The following is a 26,271-nucleotide window of genomic DNA, read 5'->3' as shown; positions in this document are numbered from 1 at the left end:
TTCTGCTCAAGCTTGTAAAGTTTAAAAAATGGATTAACCTTAAGCATTATGTATGCTATTCTGAATACTTACATACCCAAACTCTTAGTAGTACCAGACAGGAATTTCCATGTGTTTGAGCATGCACGGAACACTGTCTGGTTTGGATGCTCTTAAGCATGCCGATGGATTTTCACATGTGTCAGACACCCGGCTGACCAAAAAAAAACTTTTAGTGGCAATAGGTTATCGCCACTGATGTTGGAACAGTGGAGACGAGGGACATGTAGAAGGTCGTAGACAGCTGAGTGAAGGGTGGGTAGTGGAGTCAGGTGTAAGCAGGTTGGAGAGCTAGGGAGATGCTAGGCCATGAATTGATTTGTAAGTAAGTGTGAGAGTCTTGAAATCTATCTGTTCTGCAATATGGAGTCATTGAAGCTTGTCAAGGACTGGGGTGATGAGGTTGTAGAGTTGGTTTGGGTGAGAAAATGGGCAGCAGAGTTTTTAGATCAAAACATACATCTTTTGAAGGAAAGTGCTACCAAGCTTCTCCCAGATCTCTCCTGAAAATAAATCGACAATGGGCTCAAAGAAGCTGGAGTCTAAACCTGGATTCCCAAAAGATTTGTAAATACAGTATTTAATCTTGTTTTTAACAGATGTACATTAGGCTGACTCATGGGAACTGCACTCTTACATGATCTACATCCTATGTTTTGGAACCGAGTTCCCATAGGCCAGTGAGATCCGTGCACACTGTTTTCTGCCAAGATTTAATAGTTATAAATCGTACTCCCAATTCAGGTTGTGAATGCCACAACCTTGGCCATTTATCTGAACATCCAAGGGGCTAATTTGTGATATTTGCTAAAGGATTCTTGAGAAGCAGATGTGTCACACTGATCTCCTGTAGAGTTTCAGGCCCTTCGTTTGAATGAAACGTGGCAGTTAATTTGGAATCAAGAGTCTGGAATCTGGTCACCTGTGAGATTTATTATTTACAACTTCTTTAATAAATATTGCAGTTAAATCCTCGTTCTATACTATTTTTCTTTGGTTAGCTCTGTGCTTCCAGATTTTAGGAACGATCACATTCTATAGAATATTTGAGTTTTTCTAGCTATGCATAGATTTACAATCTGACTCTTTTGACTTATTTTCCACAGAAGATTTTGATTTGGAAAGAGGGGTGATATGAGTGAGATCCTTTTGGTGTCGGTCACCTTTCATACAGGAGGTAGTAATAACATTTGCATTTGATATTGTGCCTTATGTTGTTTATGTCCTCAGCACCTCTACACAAAATGCAGACTGTAGATGTTTGCACAAAACTATTCTGCACCTCCCCTCTTCCCCTCTATCACTCCCCTCACTCGTATGTCTGCCTGGCCCAGTGGTAACCCTCTCACCTCTGAGTCAGAAGGCTGTGGGTTCAGGCCCTAGGCCTAAGCTGATACTTCAATGCAGTGCTGGGGGGGTCTGTTGCATTGTCAGAGGTGCCAACCTTCAGATGAGTCGTTAAACCGAAGTCCCATCTGCCTGTTTAGATGGACGTTAAAGATGCCATGGCATTATTCGAAAGGAAAAGGGAGTTCTACCCAACAAATTCCCCAAATAAAAAAAATTGATTATTCATTCCATGGCTGTTTGTGGGACATTGTGTGTGCAAAACTGGTTGCCGCGTTTCACCCACAAAATACGGTCAATCCACTCTACAGTCTATTCTGTGAAGTGCTTTGAGACGTCTAGAAGACGTGAAAAGCGCTATATCAAATGCAAGGATTATTATTATTTACAGTATATCCTGTAAAGCGCTTTGAGACGTTTCAACGATGTGACTTAAGGTGCCAAATCAAATGCAAGGGTTATTATTATAAGACTGTATGGGAATGGTTTTCTCAACGAGTGCAGTCAGTAGAGATATATTGTGTATTAAATTCATAATCACTTCAGTGCAGTTTACATCAATGTTGTCTCGTGCAAATTTATGTTCTGGCTTCATTAAAATTAATTAAAATGTTTCTTCCTTCACTTCATATAATTGTTATGCAGCTAAATAACTACTCACACAGCCTATGCGGCTTGATATGCAATGCAGTAATATTTCTTCCCTAGAAAATATTTTTCTGTAACCTCAGTAGATAGATGGATATTGTAGGTAGATAATGTTTGTTAAAATGATTACAACAACTACTTGCATTTATAGAGTGTCGGTTATGTGGGAAAGAGGCTCAGAGTGCTTAACAGTAGCAAAGCTTGACAACAACAACAACTTGCATTTATATGTGGAGTCCTGTAGCTCAGTGGTTAGAGCACTCGTCTTGCAAGCAAGACACCTGGGTTCAATTCCAGCAGGGCGAAACCTTGGGAAAGTTTCCTTACTCCACATGCCTAACAATAATCCCTCCAAAACAAAACAATAATAAATTGGTCATTTTCAATCCATGACTGTTTGTGGGAACATTGCTGTGCGCAATTGGCTGCCGCGTTTCGCCCACAAATGTACGGTCAATTCACTTTACAGCATATTCTGTGAAGCGCTTTGAGACGTCGAGAAGACGTGAAAAGCGCTATATCAAATGCAAGGATTATTATATTTTTTCAACGCCTTGGAACGTCCTCCCGACGTGGAAGACGCTATACAAATGTAATCTTGTTGTTATATAGCATCCTTAATGCTGGGTAGCAGCTCGAAGTGCTTGACGCTGAGCCGGGGAGAGGGGGGGATGACAGTTGATGTGGCTGAAAAGGAAGCTCTTCAGGTGCCATCTGAAGACAGGCAAGGAGGGGCAAGGTGGAGGGATTGAGGCAGAGAGTTCCAGAGTCTCAGGAATGTAGGGGGTGAAGGAACGTACAGGCGGCCGAGTTAGTTGAGCGAAGGAGGTGGGTTGAGGAATGGGCTGTAAGGTCAGACAGATAGGAAGATGCCAGGGAATTAAGTGAGGATTTTGAAATTGTTCTATTTGGAAATAGGGAGCCAGTGAAGCCTGGCAAGGACTGGGGTGATGGGGATGCGGAATTTAGTATGGGATAGGAAATGGGCAGCGGACTTTTGAATTAATTGGATTTTATGAATGGTGAACCTGGGGAGACTGGCGAGGAGGCATTGGAGAATTCGAGGCGAGACGTGATGAATACATGGATAAGAGTTTCAGCAGTGTTGGATGTGAGGTATGGTCGAAGGCAAGCAATGTGGGGGACGGAGGTGAAGGAAAGTGGACCTGGTCAGGGTCAAATTGGCAAAGGAAGGATAGCTGGGTTTCAAACCTGATGCCTACGTGGTGCACAGGTTCAGCAAGTCTGAGGGATAGGCCAGAAGATTAAGTAGCTGTAGATGAGAAGACATTGCCTCGAGCCAAGGAGGACCTCTACTGTCTTGTCACTATTCAGTTGCAGAAAGTTGGCGCTCATCCAGGCCTTGATGTCTGATAAGAGCACATATGGGGGAAAAGTAGATTTATGTATCATCCCATATATATGGAAGTTGACCATACCTGTGTCGTATCCCAAGGTGACCTGGCAAGGATGGAGGATAAACCATCTGAGGCAATGTAATGATGGCGGTGGGTCAAATTGCAGGTCAGTGTTTGCTGAGCAGAGTGATGACCAGGTCGGTAGAGTTAAAGGAGTTTGTGAAGATGAGGCACACTTTCACAAAATGGGTTGTCTTTACCTGTTAGATAAAAGATGGCATTTTGGCAATTCAGTGTTTCAAGTCAACCTCAAGACTCAATTAGTGTTTCCTGATTCTTGTTTTTTTCCCAGTAGTTTTGAATGATTCATTGGTATATGGAGATTGAATGATTGAGGAAGAATGTCACATTTACCGCCTTATATCTGAATTTAATACAAACTTTGCAACCAAAGAACCTGTGTTCAAGATTCATCTCTCTGACCTGAACAGCAATCTAATGTGTATATGTTTCTTGAAATGTTTCTTGTCTTGTCTATGTTGTGACTTCTTCAAAAGACTGGGGATATGACACCAGAATGAGATCCTATAGCGTGAGGAATGAGGACCAAAGCACTAATGGGTTTAAACTGTTTTGCTCCCCTTAATCACTGCTTATTCAGTTCCATGGAAGAAAGAAGTACATTTAGCGTTTTTTTTAACAAAAACGCTAAGCAAAATGAATGTTCTGACCCAAGTGAACACAAAAAAGTGTGGGTAGTTTTGTGGAGTGAAACAGTTTGACATCGACTTGGAATATGATCAGTTAAACTCTAATTATTGATCAGTTATTTGATGGTGTCTTTGAAACCTCCTTGCTGGTTATCTATCACTCACATAATCCTAGTTTTTTTTCCTGATATTTTCCTAACTTTTCCTTCAAGCTTCCTTTTTTTCATTTAAGGGATTACGTTCTTCTTCCTAAGCAACAACAACAAAATTTCATTCATAAAGCGCCTTTCATGTTGGGAGGACGTCCCAAGGCGCTGAACAGTCGGGGATCGGGACCCAGGGTGGGGGTGCAAGGTTGGGATGAAGGAGGGCAGAGAGGGAGGAGGGTGGATGAAGGCATGGTCGAAAAGGAGGTTCTTGAGTTATGTCTTGAAGGAGGCAAGAGAGGAAGCAAGGCGAAGGGACTGCGGGCAGAAAGGCTGAAAGCCCGGCCACTAATGGTAGGGCGGGTCGGGCCGGAGACATGGAGCAGGCTGGAGCCGGCTGAGCGGGGGGAGCGGACAGGTTGATGGGGTCAGTAGGTCAAAGAGGAAGGAGGAGCAAGGCCATGGAGGGCCTTGAAAGTGAGGATGAGGATTTTGAATTCTATCCTCTGAGGGATGGGGAGCCAGTGGAGCCGGGCGAGGGTGGGGGTGATGGGGTCACAGAGCCTGGTGTGGGAGAGACCATGAGCTGCAGAGTTCTGGATGATCTGCAGCTTGTGGAGGGAAGATTTGGGGAGCCGACAAGGAGGAGCTTCTGTAGTTGAGCCTTGGGGTTACAAATGCTAGTATGAGGGGTTCAGCGGGGTGAGGCAGTGGCGCAGTCGGGCGATGTTGCCGAGTTGGGGGAAGACAGAGTGGATCATGGCACGGATGTGAGAGAGAAAAGACAGTTGAGGTTCAAAAAGAAACGCCCAGGTTCCCGACTGGCTTGGTGAGGTGGAGTGTGCATCTGTCGATGCTGATGCTGCCAGTGCCTGAGGTGTGGAGGCGCTGGCGCGAGCCAATCAAAAGACTCTCAGTCTTGCTGACGTTCAGCTGCAGTCCATAAACATATGGACATTACTGTGTAGGAGCCAAGGCTACACATGTCATCAGTCCTACTAAACCCCAAGAAATTTTGTGACTAGAAACCCATTCATCCAAATGTAATATAATAAGAACAGGAAAGGGCCATTTGACTAATTGTGCCTGTACCACCGTGGTTGAGTTCACGGCATCTCTTCCTATTTGTACACAGTTTCAGTTGTAACCAATTACTCTCGCACTCGCCCACAACTTACCAAGTGAGCATTTGAGAACACCTTGTTTTCCTTGTATACTCATCTTGTGATTTTAATGTTTGAACTCTCTCTTTCTCTCTCACACACAATAGTAGGTAGACTTTGTACAACAAAATAGATTTGTTGCACATATTTCTTTGCATCTTTTACTAGATAAATTTGGAGAAAGACTATAGGTCTTATTAGATATCATTCCTTCCAGCATGCTAACTGTCTTCTCTTTAAAGCTTTTTTTATACAGCATAAAGCTGTTTTGAGTCCAGTCTTTTGGTCTCCACAGTTGATCCTTTTAACTCATTTCAGGTGTTGATTACTCTGTGTAAATAAATACTTCCCGTATTTATTTTGACAATTGCTTTTCACAACCTTGAACCTGTGCCCTTTTGTCTTGTTGCCTCGGTGAATCTGAAAGTATTGTTTTGGTTTAATTTCTCTATCCCTTTAAATATCTTGTATTCCTCTGTAAGGCCCCTCTGAGACGTCTCTTTTCAAGGCTGAAAATCCCTAGCTTATCAAGTTGTTCTGCATAGCTCATCCTTCTAACCCTGGGGATCAACCTCAGTGCTCTCCTCTGCACCGCCTCTAGGCCTTGGTTAGTCCCTTTATATCACAGTGACCAGACTGTGCACAACTCCGGGTGTGGCCTACCCAGAGCACGGTACAGCTAGAGCTTGACTTCTGGGGAATTGAAGGCAAATGATTTAGCAGTATAGTACAACATCCTGTTTTCTTTGTTTAGTGCTATTTCACACTGGACAAGGTGATCAATGAATCAATGAACAGTCTAGTAATACCTAGTAAGCCATCTTACCTCGATAAGTAGAATCAAATCTGCCTCTTAATTTTGGAAAATTGCTTCCAAAAATGTAAGTTTTAAATTGTGATTCATAGCTTGAATTTTCATCCAGGACTTTGGTGGTAGCATAAATTTTGATTATGTACTGTTTTAGTATGTTGTGGTTACTTAATATCTGTTCTGGATTCTGAAAGAACCATTCTTTTATTGATAAAGTATCTGTTCAAATTGTGTATTGTAAATTCAAAACGCCTAAAATCATGAAATTGCCAACTGCACGAAGGGGGGAATTATACTTCTGAAGGATAGAATGAAGTCCACACTCAGTATCAAGCTGTTTGTGTGACATTTTACAGTTTATGAATGTGGTTGGGAAGACTCATTTTAGCACAAAGCTACTTTGCAGCTTCTATAGGATGGTTCCTTATCACATTTGATTTTGTCATCTACAGGTGGGGGAGGGGGTGGTGGTTAAAGTCTATGCAATGATTTGCATTCTGATTACATAGCCTTCATAATTTTTAGTACTCTCATCTAAAGACCACTTAAAGTAACAATGGCCTGTACAATCACAAATGACTAATGAAACATTTTTGTGAATTTTACTCACAGTTAAAGATTTCTAAAACATTGGCTGATAATTGAGTGAATGATGTGATTTGTTTTCATTAGGGTACAGTAATTTGACAGGATCTCTGTAAAACATTTAAAGACTTTCGAGTGTTCAGGTAAAACTATATTGCATTATACTTTTTTTGTGGACTACCTCAGTGAGGTAAATCTATATTCTCCAAATTGTAAATATTTGTTTTGTCATTCCACACTATTATTGGAATGCAAGCCATCTTGTGTAGGCATCGGTGAAATACTGTTTTTATTGTATGAGCAAAGAAGAAAACAGACATGACAAATTACGTGAGTTATGAAGATCTCTCTTGCTTATGGGAGAAGAAGGTATTTCACCCTTATTCACGGACATTTGAACAGAAGTCACTTTATTAGATGGCACTATCGTGTGAAGTTGCTTTCAACTCCCATCAGAGTTGGTTACAAAATTCCTGAAAACAAAATATGAGTAAAGAGTTTGTGGTTGTTCTAAAGCTGAGAGGGATTTAGTATTGTCCAGGGTGTGTACTTCAAAAGTGTAAAAAACCATCGATTCAAATTAATCAGACCATAGAATCCACTGCTGGTGCTGAAGATAGTATTCTATTCTGAAAATGTAGTCTTGATTTTGAATTCAAAAAGTAAACATTAAAAAATAGTTACAGAAATGTATTGTGGTGAAGATATATTTTAACAACTTAAGACAAATGCACTTGTTAAAATCTGTATAGAAGTTTGTCATTCAGGGTAGAAACAAATACATATGTTTTGCCAATTTTTTTCCACTGTAACTTTCCCATAAATGCATTTAATACAATATCTGATATAAAAAATAGATACAGGGATAGATAAAAAGATCACTGCCTACTTTGGATGGGTGGGGGGTGATATAGGAAGGAGAGAGGAGAGTTGTAAGTCAGGTAGTATTGACAGGAACGCTGTGTGGAGCACCACACTGTTTGGTCTTTGGTGTCATATGTACATTGTTCCCTGCTGTTATTGGCAATCTTCTTTTGTACTCTGACAATAAACATTTCCCTTGTGGCTGTTGTCACAGAAAAAAGAGAATTATCAATATTGCAGTTAAACTCAACTTTCAAAGATGATAGCAACTCATTGGAGGGCTCTGATTTAATGAATTTTCTTTGATTTTTGGTGAGTTTTTAAACATCAAACAATAAATTGGCCAGGGTGCAGTAAAATATTTAGATCTATTGACTGTAGCTGTGAGATGTAGACGGCAAAAAAATCACTTGTGGTTTGATGTTGATAAAATCTGAGCACTCTAATTCACTTGAGTTTTTCCTTTTATCAGCCTGAATTTCTGTAAAAAGGCTAAAGAAAGATTTTTCAGAAGTATTTTAATATTTAATTATACATTTACTACAGAGCTGGAGATGAGTTGGCCCCTGCTGAACATGTTCATTTTTGTGATAATTGTTACCAGCTAAAAATTTGTATGCAACCAGGTCCTTTAGCCTCCTAGGGGACTTGCTCTTGTACATCCGTATGGCTTGAGTCCAGCCCAGAGCATGAACAATTAGTTCTCCAAAGACCCAGTACTTCAATAAAAATTGCATCACAGTATCCCTATCTTGTAGATATTTGCTTGCCAAAGATATTGATGATTCTTGCACATAGCACAGGGGAAATGTGAAATCCCCACTCGTGAGTTTTTCCTTTCTGTATAAGCACTGAAATAAAAGGAAAGCTTAATAAAAGAGAAAGGAAAAACTGACTTTCCCTCTAAATTTTCCACAGAAAAGTAATTACTTATTATACAATTGATATTTCTTTTTAAAAAAAAGTTTTAAAATGGTGTTCCTTATTTACCGCGCTACTTAAATCATAATTTCTCATTTCACCTCCCTCCCAAAACATATCTTTCGCCAATGGTCCCAGTTAACTGTTGAAAGACTTTAATTTTGTTTGCTGGCAACATGTAAATTTCCAGCTTTAACTAAAATTTAAGGGGCTGTGTACCAAAATAGATGCTACAGCACTCCTCTGTACCATGCCAATAATAAATAACATCATTGTTGTTGTCATTATTAATAATAATAACTACAAATGGTTTAGCGCCATCCATGTTGGGAAGATAACCCAAAGTGTCTCACAGTACTATTTATAGTGTAAATTGTAGTTGCTGTGTACTTTGTAGTCCAATTTGAACACATCAGTATCCCACAAACAGGTCTGAAGTGATCAACAATTTTATTTTGGGGGATCATTGGCCAGGATACCAGGAGATGCCATGGGATCTTTATGTCCACCTGCACAGCACCTTGGTTTAATGTCTCATCCAAAGGACAGCATCTCCAGCAATGCAGCATCTCCCCCTCCCCCAGTTTTGCATTGGAGTGTCAGTCTAATATATGACTTCAAAGTCCCAACTGGGGGGGGGGAGATGAACCCAGAAGCGAAAGCAAGGCTGACACACAAACTGTCGCTGTAGAGATCTTTAAATAAAGTGAAAAGACATATCAATAGAGATTACATGGAACCAAATGCTCCCCAAGCCTAAGATCCACGGAGGACAGCTGCTTTCACGCATTAGCTGGCCTCTATGGTAGAGGCGGCCGGGGAGAGGGAGAAGAGATGAATAGAATTCATTGCCTTGCAGCAGTTTGCAAAATTGACTTTTGACAGTATCCTTGAAGTGGGCCCCAGTCTTAGCTGTGGGATGGATGCTGCAGGAGGGAAAAGTAAAGGGGAGAATAGGAAAGTAATATATACACTTATAAGAGGTTAAAAACCTTCAGAAAAAGGGACATTCTACTACAATATGCTGCATCTTAAAACGAAGAACTGTCCTGCACCATTTAGAAAATAAGTATATTTATATCTATTATACTTGAGAGGAAAAACTATATAACTTGCTTTTCACTTTAGCACTCATTAATTTTCACCTTATGTGTAATTTACATTTTGTCCAACAATTTACTATTCAGTATCTTCAATTATTGATACAACAGAGAAAAAGCCTTTGAATACTGAATATTTGTTTTTTTATGAACAAATAGCCTGTTGTATGTTATACAGCAAGCTATTGAGCTACTATCTGTTATTACTATTTGAAAGGAAATAGTGTGAATCTATTTTGAAACATTCCAAATTCAGGTTTTACACCATGTAAAATTGAGTGCAAATGAAAAAATAGTTTATATTTTGTTTTGTTTTTTTAAAGTCAATTTTTTCACATAGAATGTGAAAGCATGCTCATCTGTANTTTTTTGATTTGTTACAGCAGTGCAAATATTTACAGTGGAATTCTTTCAAACATTTTTGGCATAATCTAGAATAGAACTTATTATAGTGAGGATGTAATAGATTGAATTTAAACTGTACTGTGTTGTGCACAAAAACAGCTGCTGGACAAACAAGTGACCAGGGACAGAATTTTATTTTTGTTTAGTGCACTAGTCAGTGTATCAGCAGTGATGTGTGCAGTTTCATGTAATGCTTTCAGCAGCACAATGTGCAGTTTCATGCTGGAGACCAAGTTTTATTTTCCTTATTTAAATATATTTTTGCAATGCTTTTACCTCGATGTGCAAGAATTACAATTGAGTGAGGTGACTTAGAAAAGCGCAACATGTGAGAAATGGCAATTATGTCTGTTGGAAGTCACTGACCCATCAGCTCAATGGTCTGTATGCATTTTCAGTGTTTGGCAACAAAGCAGCACTTTAATGCTGCTCTAAGGTTAGTGGTATAATAATAATAATCCTTGCATTTGATATAGCGCCTTTCATGTCGGGAGGACGTCCCAAAGCGCTTTACAAAGCACTGTAAAGTGAATTGACTGTATATTTGTGGGCGAACGCGGCAGCCAATTGCGCACAGCAATGTCCCACAAACAGTCGTAGATTGAAAATGACCAATTTATTATTGTTTTTGGTTTTGGAGGGATTATTATTAGGCTCTGTGTGGAGTAAGGAAACTTGCCCAAGGTTTCGCCCTCTGCCTGGAATTGACCTCAGGTCTCTCGCTTGCAAAGCGAGTGCTCTAACCACTGAGCTACAGGACTCCACAAATTGGAGGTACATACAAATCTGTCTCAGGTACAAAGGTTTTAGGACAAAAGTGTTTGATGAAAGGAATAAAGGGCAGAAATAAAAATAAGGTACACACTGCATATGATGTAGGTAGTAGTGTGTGCCCACTAAAAGTAGATGATGTCACATTAATGCCACCTCTGCTCTCCCTGCCCTCCCCAACTAAGGTTTTATGCAGTAAAATGCTCCGGGACGCTACCGCACGTGAAGGGCGTGATATAAATGCAAGTTGTTGTTGCAAAGAAGACTGTGATACATGGTACAAGATTACATTTCTGACACAGAATTTTTCATTAATACAATTTGTATTGGTACAGACGCAATAAAATCTGGCACTAAATGTCCTATACGATGTTTATTTGTAAACCTAGTTTATATTCATCTAGAATTCTTAATATATTAAAGCAACCTTGCAACAACCTTATGACATTTATATGCATTTGGCTTTTTTGTCTAGCAGAATTGCCCTTCATCCTTGGATTTGATAGAGCACTTTTCACGTCACATATAGGCAGATTATTTAGCAGACCACAGAATGTTTATTTTATGTGTACATTTTGCATACTACAGTTTACAAATGGCAATTCTTTTATGTGCTTTTGAGGTTTATGAAGTAAAATGGTGTTTACTCTCCAGAGTTATTTAAAACAACTTACTTTCTGTGGATTTATGCAAAATTTCCCTAATATGTATTTTTCGTACAATTTAGGGCAGTTTCTTTTAAAACATCTGCATTTTTCCTGCTAACATTTAACAGTAGAATTAACACTTATAAATATCTATGAAGTGCAGTAGTTATTCTTTTGAAAGCTGTTATTAGTTTTAAGTGTATGTAAAGCTTTTAGTGCAGGATAAAAGTACAGATTTGTTTATGGAAATGTAACATTTAGCTTTTTCATAAGTAAGTAGTGATGAACAAAGTGTGTATTCCTATTGAATAATACACAGCAGAATTGAATTTGATGTGCGGTAAAGCTAAATGCCCAAAATGTAGTAGTTCTGAAAAAACGTTCCATTCATTCCTGTCAACTTATTCATTGACAATTAACCTGAAGCCTACTAAATTTTCATAGATCCTTTATCATCCCTACTTCTGTGTTTTGTTGACATTATACTCATTCACTTTAAGATCAGACAGTCTTCCAGATTCAGCTGTTATTTCTGTATTTGACCACATTCCATTCCCATGAACCAAACATAAACTCACTCCTTTAATTTCTAAAATGGCAAGAAATAAACAGTCAGCCTTTCAGCTTTAAACATTGAATTGTTCACTATTTTTGTAAATGCTCTTTGAATTGTACCTTATAAAAACACTTTGCATAATTTTCAGACCAATTACGACTGACTTGTGGGAAGAGAATATTCTTTTTTAAAAAAACAAGTAAATTGCTATTCACATCAAGGTATATAATACCTTTTTTTGAAAAACAAATAACAAAACATTTTGATTGCTGCTGTAACCTTGGTAAAACAATAAATAGCAGATGTCTCTCCAGCTATGGTTAAGAGGAAGACTAACGTTTTCCACAGGGTGGCAGTGTGATACTTAGAGCTTGGCTGTTAAATTCTTAAAGATCAAATACCAGTTCCTGCATGTGTATGACTGGGATTTATCTTTAACGTTTTATTGTGTGGAGTTTTTAAATGCAAAGACATGGCCTAGAGACTCCTTAAGCACAGTACTTTGAAAGAGTTGGTGTAGACTTGGTCATAAGAATTTAACCGCTCAAACCCCCGCCCCAAAGAAAGTATTTTAGTGACTTGATAAAGGACTCTTGGCAACTTTTTAAAATTTCAATCAGATAATACTACGCCATCTTTTTAAAATTCTCAGTGGCTGCTCTGAATTACTGATTTATTTGCAACAAAAAATCAATTAGTCTTAAATTTATTCATGGATTTCAGGCCTAGCGATCAATGCAAGTCCACTCAGCGGGCTCAAGGGGACCCAGTTCATCCTAGTTAATGTGTCTGAAGGGGAATTACCATTGATGCTGTTTTCTCTTCCTCAGGTCAGAGATCAGATCTCACTGTCATGGTCTGTGGCAGCAAGGAATGACTTCACCCTGCAGCTACCCAAACTGCACATGGAGACCTTCAGCACAGAGGGGCTGAAGGGTGGGATGGAGACGGCTGCATTCCAGGTTCGGGTCTGACATAGTGCACAGAGTTAATCGGGAACTCAGGAGCTGATTGTTTATTATGGCTTAGTGATTCGCTGATTGATTTCATTTGCTGTCAGTTAAAGCTCCCTTAATGTCAGTTTTCTTTGCATAATGCCTTGAAACAAAGACTGATGAAGTTCCCCAGATTGAAGCAGCTGACATAAACTGACCCTGATTTGCCCTATTCTGCATGGTAATTTAAGCAAAAGCAGTTACTGGAAATGCTCCCATGAATATGAAAAATACCACAGTTATCAAACTGGGCTATAACATTTCTGAATTTAAAAAAGCCTCTTAATGTAAATATGCCTCCTGCATGTAGTATATGCCATTCCACCGTATAATATGGTGGCTGGGAAGGGAAATCTGGAGAAAAAAACAATAAACATGTTACTGCTTTATTGTGTGCTGTGTATTTAAATTAGTTAATAAAAAGTAATCCAGAGTTCCTGTACATGTTGTGGAATTCCAGGATCCTAGATTAAATGAAGAAATTTACGTTTCACAGCTGTATCAGTCCTATTGCTCCAGTTTGCAAAATAAAAACATTCCTGAAGTTATAGCAAATCTATTGCAAAGACCAGTTTTCCAAAACATACTTCACAAGAGCAGGGACTGAAGTATGTTTGTTAATAAACTGAATCATTTTCTGGTTTGAGTCAGTTCATTTTGATAGATAAATCTAGATTAAAGATGTGTATGTCTTCAGCATTTGCAAACGCTTAAAACTTGAATATAATCCTGTAACCCTAGTGAAGAGACAGTTAATGGCATAAGTGTGTTAAATAGTGATCTGAAACTGTTTAAAATAGTACAGTCTAGGAGATGAACAGACGACTTGCTTTGTGCACTTAAATCAGAAGACTGGGAAAAAAAGAAGTACATTCAAATACTGCCTTTTTAAACTTTTATCAAAGATCCTTCTTCCACTTGTTTTTTTTGGTTTGGGAACAAACATTTATATTCGTAACTATCAAAGAGTTATCAAACTGAGAGCGTGCTTTTGTTCCATTTTGTCTTTTTTTTTACAACCAAAATGTTGGTGGTTAAAATCTTAACCCGTTGTAGGTACAGACCATTGAATTAGCCCAGTTAATTACTGTAGGACTGGAAACATGAGCGGTTTAGGTATTTTACTTGCCGAATAACAACCAAAATATTCAGTGTAACTGAGGATTTTGGGGTGGGTTTCAGCAAAATGTATTACAGTGTTTAATTTAGTGAAAGAAAGAAGGTAAACCATGAAAATAAACCAGTGTTTTTTCACCATTGTTTTAGATCATTGAGTACAGTTTTTGCTTTTTTTTAAATGTTGGTCTTATTTTGCTGTTGTATTTAGTTAATTTAATAGCGCATTAGGTAAAAATCTTTCTGCCTCCAAAATAAAAAAAAAGGAAGTGCAGTGAACACCATGGTAGTTGCATGATTTTCTGATATATTGAATACTGTGGTCAAAGCTTGGTAATCAATTGGAGATGAGAAAGGAAGTATTGAAAAAAGACATATTATTCAGCTTTGCAGCATGCTTTTCAATGAGCTGTTTCAAAAGGGAGTTGAGTGTGATTAAATGTTAATTTATTTTAAATCTGAATATCATTGTTTAATCCTATTCAATTCTTTTGCTTTAGTGTAATTTTTTGTAAATTGAACTTAAAAGTTCTCATTCTTCCTCCTTATAGTCTTGATAAAATTGTCTAGTAATATTGTACAATATAATCACACTTATGAGTGTTGAGCTGTGGCACAAGTACGTGGAAAATAAGGAATCTCCATATTCCCAGATGTAATCATTATATCTGCTTGTGTTCTTAACGTTGAATGAGCATTGCATATTTGAAATGGGTCCATACTGCATAAACTAAAAATATCTTGAATAATGTGGATTCTCAACATGCATTTGCTACTATCTGATCTAATCGTACCTCCAGTGATGCTATTGTAGACAATTTCAATTGGATAAGCACCAAACGTGGAACAACCTCTAATTAGCACAGTAGGGGATATGTAGAAATCTTTTAAATACAAAGCAAGTCCTAGAAAATGTACGTTTTGCTGGTAACACTTTGGCAAGTAGATTAGCTCCATGGGGAAAACAATTCCTTAAAAATATATAGTTTACCTGTTACGAAGAACTCCATTAATCCCAACTGTGTTATAGTAATCTGACTGGATATAAAGTTACCAGCACAACAGAACCATTTCAACTTGCATCTGCAGTTAACTTTATTATCTTGGCTGATCAATATTACACAGCTGGGACAGCAGTCCTCCATAATACACATAAACAGAATTTTATTTCCTGTTGGTTTCTGATTTGATGCAATCAGTCTATTCTCCGAGAGGTGTATGTCACTTGAAAGCCAATAAATAGCTGAATTTCATAAGTGATCTTGTAAAAGTAATTCTTTGAGATGTGGTTCACAGACAGGATTAGGTTACCATATTAAATTTTTTTGGATATGTAATGCACTTGATCCTCATTATCTGTTCATTGGTTATAACATTCACACTGTTTAAAGACTTCTGGAAGTTGACTTCTGACATTTCATGCACTTTATGGTACATTATGAAATGTTTATTATAAGCATGCACCACATAATATACAAAATGTTTTGCTGGCTAGGAGTGCCTTTTAAGTGTAAAGAGTATTAAGTAAGTGATCTTTAAATTGCATAATGTGGTAATTTATATTTAAGACTCTTCATTTTTCATGAAAGGAGATAAAATGTGGTGTACAAATGCTTGTGAAATATTTATCTGTACAAAAGTTGTTTTACACAAAGGGCACTATATAAATGTAAGTTGTTAGCAGTTACTCACAGTTTTATACTATTTAACCCCCCTCCTCCCCTTTTGTTAGAATTTAACCCAGACTTTCATGGACATTTACCAGCTGGCTAGCTCCAGAATTGCTGCTCTGGAAACAGAAATCACTTCACATCAGAAACACATTGCAGCTCTCAAATCAGAACTTCAGACTGCATGCCTGCGTGAAAATAATGGCTCAACTCCAGTAAGTGTCAGTTTTCACACATAATGGTTTACAGGTAGGTCACCTCTCCATTGTTAGCAGTAGGTGCAGAATGAGCAGTGCTTTCTGTAATCAAGTAATGTTTTTGTGTTTACGTCTGACATATTTGCTAGGGTGCAATATAAATACAGCTGTCTTTCTAGTTGTTATAAATGAATATTACAAAACCTGCATTTATTCACTTTGTATTTGTGATGTAAGAAACAATTACAGTATTAATTTAACATAAGCAGAAAATCTTCAACTGCAGAAAAAAAATCATTGTCCATTATAATGCATTGATTGGTAGGAATTGTTTGCTGAAAATGTGTTGTCAACTTGTTAGCAAACATGACTAAATACAACAACATGTATCTTGTAGATTAAATTCAAGGCGTGAAATAACAGGTCTACCATCTGCCATTGGCAGACTCATTCCTTTACCAATTGTAGGCCAGATTTCAAACTGGGTCATAACTTTAAAATGGTTATTGGTGCCAGAGAAGTAGAGAAGTAGAGAGTCAAACCCTCACCGTACTTTGTCAGTTACTGAAATATAGTTCTATTCATTTGAAGGAAACATGTCTGGACATACTGTATAGTGGTAGTTAGGAGCTGTACCTATGAGGCAGACTCAACTAACTTATGTACTTGATTCTACGAGTTATTGGTTGTGGCCACCCTCTGGATAATGTACTAGTGGTTGCTGTATAAGTGCAAGTTGTTGTTGCAAGTTGTTGATACGAGATTGTCATTTATAGGCTGTGGAATGGTCTGTTGTGAGCAGACTGAATGACTTCTTTCCTGTTCGAAATTTACTCATTCCTCTGAGTTTTCTGTTTACAAAATAACTGTACATAATACATTTTAGAGATTAGAATAAGTCAGGAAATATTAACAAAATTGAGGAGTGATCAAGCACATAATAATGTCACATTTTCAGCAAGCAAAATCGATTATCGCCATTGTCAAGTGCAGGATTATTTAATTGGTTAGTTTAGGTTTTTTGTTCAATAGTAGTGGCTTGTGTTGGGGTGGAGAGAGAGAGAAGACATGATAATTGATATTGTGTAAACCATTAAATATCCTATTTACTTAGATAAATTCTGAGGAGAAAAATCTAGTTTTTTTTTCTTTCTTTACTCTCCCCATACCTGGCTAACATCTGACAGATAAAAAATGTTCATTCACTTTGTGGTTATTTGTGGGATATTCCTGTGTCCATATTAGCCTCTACTTTCACCAACAAAACAGTCACTAAACTTCACACTAAATCTTGTGAAGCCACTTTGAGACATCCTCCAGATATAAAAGGTGATGTTTCGAATAATAATCCTTGCATTTGATATAGCACATTATCATGCCTTCGAGACGTCTCAAAGCGCTCCACAGAATATACTGTAGAGTGAATTGACTGTATATTTTTGTGGGCGAAACATTGCAGCCAATTACGCACAGCAGTATCCCACAAACAGTTGTGGATTGAAGTGACCAATTTATTATTTTCATTTTTTTGGAGGAATTATTATCCAGGAAAAGTAATCCGCCAATCGACCTACTTACTGCTAGGTAAACAGGCATGTGGAGTGAGGAAATTTGCCCAACAATTTGCCCTACTGGAAACCGAACCCAGGGCTCTTGCTTGCAAGGCAAGTGCTCTAACCACTGAGCTACAGGACTCCACACGCCAGGATTATTTTATTCTTAAAATCAGAATATTAATAAAACTTAAGAATTGCCACTAAAGACACCTGTTAAAAATTCTGATTGGATTTATACAATACCTCCCTTCTTCTCGTACCTTATAAATAGTTGGGATTTTGAATTCTTATTCATCCGATGTCTGCGTCAGGTTGGATTCAGAATACCACCTCAAATTAAAAGCTTCAGACAGTTCTGGGCCAGATTTCATCTGCAGCATCAAGTATTTTTTAACTAAAGTGAATTTTAATGTTTCATTCAGAGAACATGATTTATGCCAAATCTTTCTTCATAATCCATGTCAATTGCAGGAAGACGTTTCTTGTGATTGTCTGTTATGCGTGTGGCCTTGTATAACTTTGCATCATGTGAATATTATTAACATTACTAAGGAAAATATGAGAGAGCCTGTGCTGCCCATAAATTGGACATTTGATCTGCAAAGGCAAACTGATACTTGGCTAACAATCCCAGCTAAAAGTTTCAGAGATACTCCCAAATATTCAGTCTAAGAGGACAAAGTCACCTTTTGGTAGTGAAAGTCTTTGAGGAACAAGATAAGAAAATGTTCACATGTTCAAAGCAGCACTCCACAGAAAAACAATGGGCACAACACCTCAAGACCAAAAACTCCTATATAAAAAAACCTTTCTGTACAAGGGATAAGAACCACTACCTCTAAATACTAAGCTGCATGAATAATTTCAGTAGGTCTTGTTTTATTCCACCTATGCTTAAGTATCTAAAAAGGGGAACATTCACAATATATCTGAAGAAACTGTTCAATATGATGATAGTGAATGCTATCCTCCAGGCAGTTTGCATATTAGATTGCCTAATAGCATCAGGATAACTGCAGATGATGGCATGTATAGTTTTTCTGCTTCCAGGTTGCACAGCACTTATCACTAAGTCTATCATATTGGTTATTTATTTAGCAAGTTTTCAGTTCTTCTCAACTCAGTATTTTGAGTGAAGGGTGATTCTTGGATCTAAAGAAATATGTTGGAATAATAGCCCACTAATAGTTCACACACATACAAGTGTCCTTGATTGTGTAATCAACCAATTAAAAAGGATTCACTTGCTGTGGCTATTGAGCAGAAGACCAACAGCCCCAAAGTCTCCTGAAAAACTCAGAAATTAGCACCTGTACTGAATACTGGGACCTGCTCAGTAAGATAATCATTCAGCCCCACAAGTGTACTTTTTCCAGCAACATTTGGCAACCTGATCAGACCAGGATGTACCTTTTAATAATTGCAATAACATATAATTGAGTTTTTTTAATTTTTAATATTTTTAATTTTTTTGTATGATGCATAATAATATGTTTAATATGTGCTCGAGCCAAAATGAACAACAAACAAAATTGCAGTGGAAAATTATTGGTAACTAAGAAGGAGAGATCAATAGATTCCTGTGTGGTGGCGTTATTTATGCTCGTTGTGTTAGCTTTATTTATATTTCTAAAATAACAAAGGTGGGTATATGGAGTACAGCCTTATAGGGCAGAGAAAATGATGTGGTGCCATCCAGAAATCTCCTGTCTCCAGTAAATGTCTCCAGTAAATGTCGCCTTAATGGACTGACCTTATATTTGTTATTTAGAGATAACTGCATTTGAAAGATTATGGATACTGTGACTGAAGGTGAGCAATCAGCCTCTGCACAATTAATAAAATGCTTCAAGACCACATGAAACAGATCCTAATAGAGGAAAAGTTGACTGACATAGAGTGAGATGTTTAGAATCACTTGAGATTTGTCCTTTTTTAAATAATAGCTGCTCAAATCCAGTGATCTTATTTATAGAAGTTTCTCATAAAATCAGTGTTATTTTTCTCCAAAATACCAGATTCCTCTATGCTAAAACAGGCCAGGTATCTAATTAACACATTTCATTGTGGAATATATTTGTAATCATAATACTGAAGGAAAAACTCTGCAGCTTATGAATCAATTCATTGAATTCCATGGGATTCGAGATAGCTATTTGTATTATCTCCAAAGAATTACTTTATTTTCATAGTTTTAGTGCAAGTATATTCCTGCAGTTTTCTTTTGGATGTTTAATCCGATGGCCCATTTCAATCACATTGATGTCCAGCAATCTTGATGGTAACCAAAACCAAGGATCCAAAAATAAGCCCTGCAGAATGAGGTTCAGGTACATTACAGATGTGAATAGTTACATTACACAGATAATCCCTCAAGTAATAAGTCAGCAAAGTTTCTTAGCATTCAGCAACATGATCCGAATCTTCATTTTAAACATTTTCCTTTCTAAAAAAACTAAAATACCAGAATATAAAATATTTAGAAAATTGCATTTAGTAATGTTTGAGCAGAGCGGTGTGCTAAGTCACAGGCTCGGAACTTATCTTTTACATTGTACATGAGCAAAGATCGCCTTTGCAAAAATAAGCAACAGTTGTGGTCTAATTTCTTTCTTAATAAGGAATGTGTTATCAAATTTCTAAAACATTGGATGTGCTGCAGATGCATTAGGAATTTCTAAATCATAAAATGTATCTTCAGCATATTCAGTTTCAAAAATTCAATAATTAAACGTCGTTAAAAAAAATCTGTTAAATACTTCAAATTGGACCCTAGTGTAAATTAACAATTGACGGATACAGTAGCTGTGAGCATATGCATTGAAAAGTATTGGAAGAAAAATTACTGGATAAATGTTTAATTCATTATAAAGAACCAATATACTTTTAATCTCTTGGGTTAGAGAACTAAGCGGTTACAACCTTTATGTGCCACTTTCAGGCTAAACGAAAGTTACAGCTTTAGAACTTAGTACAATGAGGTCCCTACCATGAATAGCTTAATATCTGTAGGGTGCCATAACATTGCAGTAATTTTTTTTAGATTTTTATGTAACCCATCCATTTTTCATTCAGTGTAGTATTCTTTGCTTTTTAAATCCGTATTTCAGTTGCATTAAAAATAGTTTTCACTGATTAAGACAGTTTATTTTCCTGATGTCAGCTTTATGGTACTGTGATAACTCTGGCCTAAAGTGTAATATGTTTAAAATACCTTCTCATTCTCTTATGTGATGAAGCAACATATATGAACTCTTAACAATACTATAGTAATGGCAGTGGCACAGAGATATAAAATCACTGGTTAAATGTCTGCCATAAAAGCTCCAAAAGTCTCTCATTCAAAAAAAATACGGGTTTGTTAGTGTAAATTATTGTATAGATCTATATTAACTGGTTTGTTCCATGTCACACAGTATTTAAACTGCTTCATTGCTTACAAGCACCTTGGGACATCCTCCCAACGTGAAAGGCGCTTTACAAATGTAATTTTGCTGTTTTTGTTATTGTACCTGTTATGGCTGGGGCTATGAGTTGTTAAGTATTGTATCACACCCAGCACGCCATGGTATCCTGTTTATGGCATGGTGAAATATTGTCAGGTGTTAACATTTCTAAAATATTGATGTAAAAAAAAATTGAAGATCTAATGTTGGATTTATGTGCAGCTTCTTGGATGAATACTATAATTGCAAGTGATGGCTCGGCCGTACAGTGGCAACAGGGTTGAGTTCTAACTGTATGTGGATGTTAGAGGTTGAGAACAATGTTATTTACGAAAGATTTTCAATATTGCTCAGTTCACATTTAGGTTTATTGCAGTGGTTTCTCACGAAACTTGCAGCTTTGAGGATATTCTCATTTTTTTTTAAATGGAAAATTGTCCAGAGGATACTGATATCACCTGTGTGAAATCTAGACATATGGTACAACTCACAACACTGGTAGTCTCGTAGAAAAATAGTATTGTGTTGCTCTATAGGTTATAGGTATTATGTGTTCATTAAAAAATAGCTAGGGCTAGTCTACTGATGCCTGAGCCACTCAGTTATCTTTCAGTCTTACACTAGCAGACATGGTTCGGTTCTTAAATAACGGGTGCGTTTGCTTGGGCAAGTTTTATTCTGTTCCTAAGAAAAAACAAACTGAAAGCTGAAAATTCATGAATGAGTAAAGATTTTGAAACATATATAAACTACTAAATTAATTCAAAACTTTTAAATAATGCCACTTAGTATGACCTAAACAAGCCAGACCAAGAACGCCACCGATCTGTTCCAACCAGGCAGTAGGGGTGTTGCAATTGATCTTGGCATCCCTGGACTAGGGTTCTTGTTCCTCAATGCTATCTATATGTAACATAATATTACTAATAATAATAATCCTCATATGTGATATAGAGCCTTATCACGTTTTCAAGATGTCTCAAAGCACTTCACAGAATATACTGTAAAGTGAATTGACTGTGAGTTTTGTGGGTGAAACGCAGCAGCCAATTGCGCACAGCGGTGCCTCACAAACAGTTTCTTTTGAAGGGTTTATTACCCCCAGAAAACTGATCTGCCAATCGACTAACAACTGGGCTCCTACTTACTGCTAGGTAAAGTTGCGGAGTAAGGAAATTTGCCCAACATTTCGTACTGCCCAGGAATCAAACTTAGGTCTTCTCGCTTGCAAGGTGAGTGCACTAACCACTAGGCTACAGGACTGTAAATGTAGTGACTCTTGCTGGAAGGTGCTCATCTGTGGACGTCGGGTGAAGACATGATCAGGCTCAGCTGTAACACTTCACAATAGAATAATCTTCTAGCACTTACTATCTGGGCTCATTGGATGTACAGTAGTATTGTGGCTGGTGCCTGTGGAAATGTTATGATACAAGGTCACAGCCAAAATGTCAAAGTCGCATTTTCTTTCAGATGTATATCCAGATATATGCCATGTATATCCAGATTTTCTGGGTGGAGGAAACTTTCCAGCATTTGTTCTTTTCACCTCAACTACTTAAAAGTTATGATATCTTGAGGAAGCTCCTGCATGAGTAGTGAAGTACAGTACAATAGAAAACACTCCAACTGAGAGATCCTCCATTTGAACGATTGCTGTATATAGCTGTTCATTATTATCATTTAGATGTAGAGTATGAGTTCTGACAAAATACATGTGAATTCTTGACTGCAATTTTTCACTGTGATATAAATTAGCATCTTTATTCTTTTCCTTTGCATTTATGTAATGATATGATTATTTTAGTTAAGAATTTTATGTTTTTTTAATCCGATTGAATTGTGTAATAATTAGTGTTCCTCAGAGGAAGTATTCTACCTTCTGGGTAAATACGTACTAGAGGGCCAAAAAAGCTCTCGCTTGTACCTGCAGATTAATAATGGTAAGATGTACAATTTCAGAAGTGCCTTGTCTTTTATCTGCTTCAGAGTTAGTTTACTATGACACTTAAGTTCATTTTGGCCTAATAAAGTGCATCTTGTAATTGTCAAGAAGTCACCCAGAGTGCATTATGAAGTAAATCGATGCTTGTGTCAGGGGACAACATTTTATGTTTACATCCATCAGGTGGACATTTCTACCATTATAACATAGACAAAGTCATTTGGGAACAGGGAGGGGTTCTTTGGTTTATAATTGAATTAATTCATTTGCGACATGCAGTATTTATTCCTATGTTTGACCCTTATGTTTAACATTGGTGACCAACATCAGTCAGTTTATAATTTCTGACTATTTGTGAAAAGAAAATGCCTTGGGAGACAAATACATTGTTACCCATTTGTAAATATCTTGAGAATGTAGTTAGTACAGGAACGAAGTCCTGAACAAGCACAGAAACCAGGAATGTAGGGAGACAAAATGCAAATACTTTCGCTCAGGAGCTTGTCAACAAGAATTATGTGCAAGGTTTAGAGCCTGAACAGCTCAGCAGGGGACTAACCCATGAAAGAAGTGCTCTCTTCAGTAATGAACATAGTTTTCTATCTGTGTTTCTGTGCAGACCGTCATCTTAAAGGTAGTCAAATGTTTTTGTCCCGCTCTTAATTTTTCTCTTTTTTCTTTGCTCTACATTCAATTCTGCAGTATTTGCAGGGTTTAGCCTGCCCCAGAGTTCGGCTTTTGGTCTCTTGCCCATTCCTGATTAAATCAAGCTGAGCATTCCTGTGAACGCGGGAGGAGAGGTGGGCTGTCTGCCAAACCTGCAGCAGTGACACTCTGTTCCAGGCAGGTCACAAAAACTCTTACCCAAAAGAAACAGCAATCTCTTCTTTGTGATTACTATGTCTCAGATTGGTAAAGCAGCACATATCAATCAAACAAGAAAGGAGTGTGTGTGTGTAGGTGGGTGGGGGGAGAGAGTGGGAGTACCTCTAGCCATAGATTATATGTCATATTCAATCTGTACTATCATTTTCAAAATGTTTAGTATTTCATGAAAGCCGGGCTGCAATTAAGTTATCTTATAATTTTAGACTGTTTGGAAATTCATGTCCAGTAGCTGAACAAATTCTATTGCAGGTCTCACCTAATACTATAGTCAAAAATCTAAGGTATTTGACAAAATTCATTCTGGACATCTTTAAGAGTCAACACTCTGTACTAGCCTTCTAATCGACACCAACACAATTTACAAGCAGAACACAGGGAGAGCCAGTTCAGACCAGCTCAACTATTGACTTTGGCTCAGCTCCTCATCTCCCCCTTATGCAGTTGCCACTTGGGAGATGGGGACTGTACAAAAGGGGAGGAGATGGCGGGAAATGAGACTGGTCACTGTTGCCACTGGAGCATTAATATACTGGGGGAAGGAGTGAAAGACAGAAAAGCAGTTGCTTAATTTCAGTTAGCTCCCTGAACTCTTTATTGTCTTTAAAGTATAAACAACTTTACTGTACTAATTGCTTTGTGTGAGTGTCAACCCTCTGGACAACAAGCAATGGTAATGTCAGATTTCTATAGTTGGTCTTGTCAAAATGTGTTTCTTATTAGATGACTTAATTACAGCTGTGAAAACAATGTTGATTTAAGCTTCTTGATTGGAGCCCATGTCAGTCGCTCTTTGCTAACCTTGAAACTGAGCCACTGTTTAAAGATGGGAACATTTAAGTCACAATCGAGATTTCTTCATATAAAAAAACCCTCTGCTTTGTACAACACTTCAATGAAAGGACGTTTTTTCAGTTGCTTGAATGTTACTTTCTTTAAAATAGTTGTTTTGAAATGAATGAATACTCTGCGTCAAATGTAATTAGAAAAGAGGTACTGTGTTCTTCTTTTGATAAAAGATTTTATCGACTCCTTTCTGTCCCTCTCAACTCATGTATAGGGAGTTTCCATGTGGGTTGAGTTCCTGCAGCACAAAGCTCTGCTCCATCATCACCATGTTAGCCATCGTGTCAGTTTTACAGAGCAGCAAATTCTGTAGCTGTTGCAATCCAACTGTTGTTATTTTAAAAAAAAGAAATTTTGCTAGTATTTAAATAACAGGGTCAATGGAATTAAAGTAATCTTTACCAACTATAAGAACCCTACATGAACAACAACAACAAAATGACATTTATAGAGCGCCTTTCAGGTCGGGAGGACGTCCTAAAGCGCTGAACAGTCAGGTGTCGGGGCCCGAGCAAGGGGAAGAGGTGGTGTAGGGGTGAGGGAAGTCAGACAGCTGGGAGGGCGACCAAAGGCACGATCGAAAAGAAGGGTCTTAAGACCGGCCTGGAAGGAGACAAGGAAGGAAGTGAGGCGAAGGGACCGTGGGATGGTGTTCCAGAGTGTGGGGGCAGAGCCGGCCACCAATGGTAGGGCAGGTCGGGCGGGAAACATGGAGCAGACCAGAGCTCATTGAGTTTCTGTAATCGAGCCTTGATATGACGAATGCATGGATATGGGTTTCGGCAGCCTGAGGGGTGAGGCAGTGGCAGAGTCTGGCAATGTTATATGAATTAGAATAGTCTCTCACCCAGTTACAATTGTGAGGGGGCTGAGTGCATGAAGTGGTCCTAAATTGTCAGTCTCACTCAAAAAGACAATGAGGATGATTATTAATAACTTGCATTTATATAGTGCCTTTCACATGAAGGATCGTGTGATGTGGGAAATAGAAACGTTTGCAATGCTACCTCAGTACATCTAATTTTGAGATTAGAGTAATATTTGCTGTATTTCTAAACCAAAAATAGTCATGCTTATTGCTGAAGCTGGGTATTTTGTTCCTGAGTACTAACTTCCCCCAACTTGATGAATAGGAAAAGTGACCAACAGGTAAAATGTCTAACAACAATGGATGTGCTGATAGGAATGCTCATTATAAGTCATAATCAATCCCATTTTTAGCAATCATGGATAATAATAATAACCCTTGCATTTGATATAGCGCCTTATCACGTCTTCGAGAGTCTCAAAGCACCTCACAGAATATACTGTAGAGTGAATTGGCTATATATTTTGTGGGTGGAACGTGGCAAGCAATTGCGCACAGCAGTGTCCCACAAACAGTCGTAGATTTAGTCACCAAATTATTATTTTTTTTTAGGAAGGATTATTACTGGCAGAAAAGCGATCCACCAATCGACAAGCAACTGGGTTCCTACTTACTGCTAGGTAAACAGAGGCGTGTGGAGCTGTAGGTCTCCCCATTGCTTGAAGCACTTTGAGAT

At 37.9% G+C, this 26,271-nt stretch overlaps 1 protein-coding gene across 1 annotated transcript in view; it reads left to right on the top strand.

Annotated features, from left to right (window-relative positions):
* LOC103178075 (coiled-coil domain-containing protein 171) overlaps positions 1-26,271 on the top strand; it is a 151,852-nt gene that overhangs the window by 111,494 nt on the left and 14,087 nt on the right. Inside the window, exons 23-24 of the mRNA XM_007892585.2 lie at positions 12,902-13,033; positions 15,915-16,067. Of these exons, the coding sequence (XP_007890776.2) occupies positions 12,902-13,033; positions 15,915-16,067 (285 nt within the window). The remainder of the gene's footprint in view (positions 1-12,901; positions 13,034-15,914; positions 16,068-26,271) is intronic.

The sequence above is a fragment of the Callorhinchus milii genome, unplaced genomic scaffold (genome assembly GCF_018977255.1).
Source record: "Callorhinchus milii isolate IMCB2004 unplaced genomic scaffold, IMCB_Cmil_1.0 Scaffold1, whole genome shotgun sequence".
Lineage (NCBI taxonomy): Eukaryota > Metazoa > Chordata > Chondrichthyes > Chimaeriformes > Callorhinchidae > Callorhinchus > Callorhinchus milii.
This window is presented reverse-complemented; position numbering and strand designations above follow the sequence as displayed.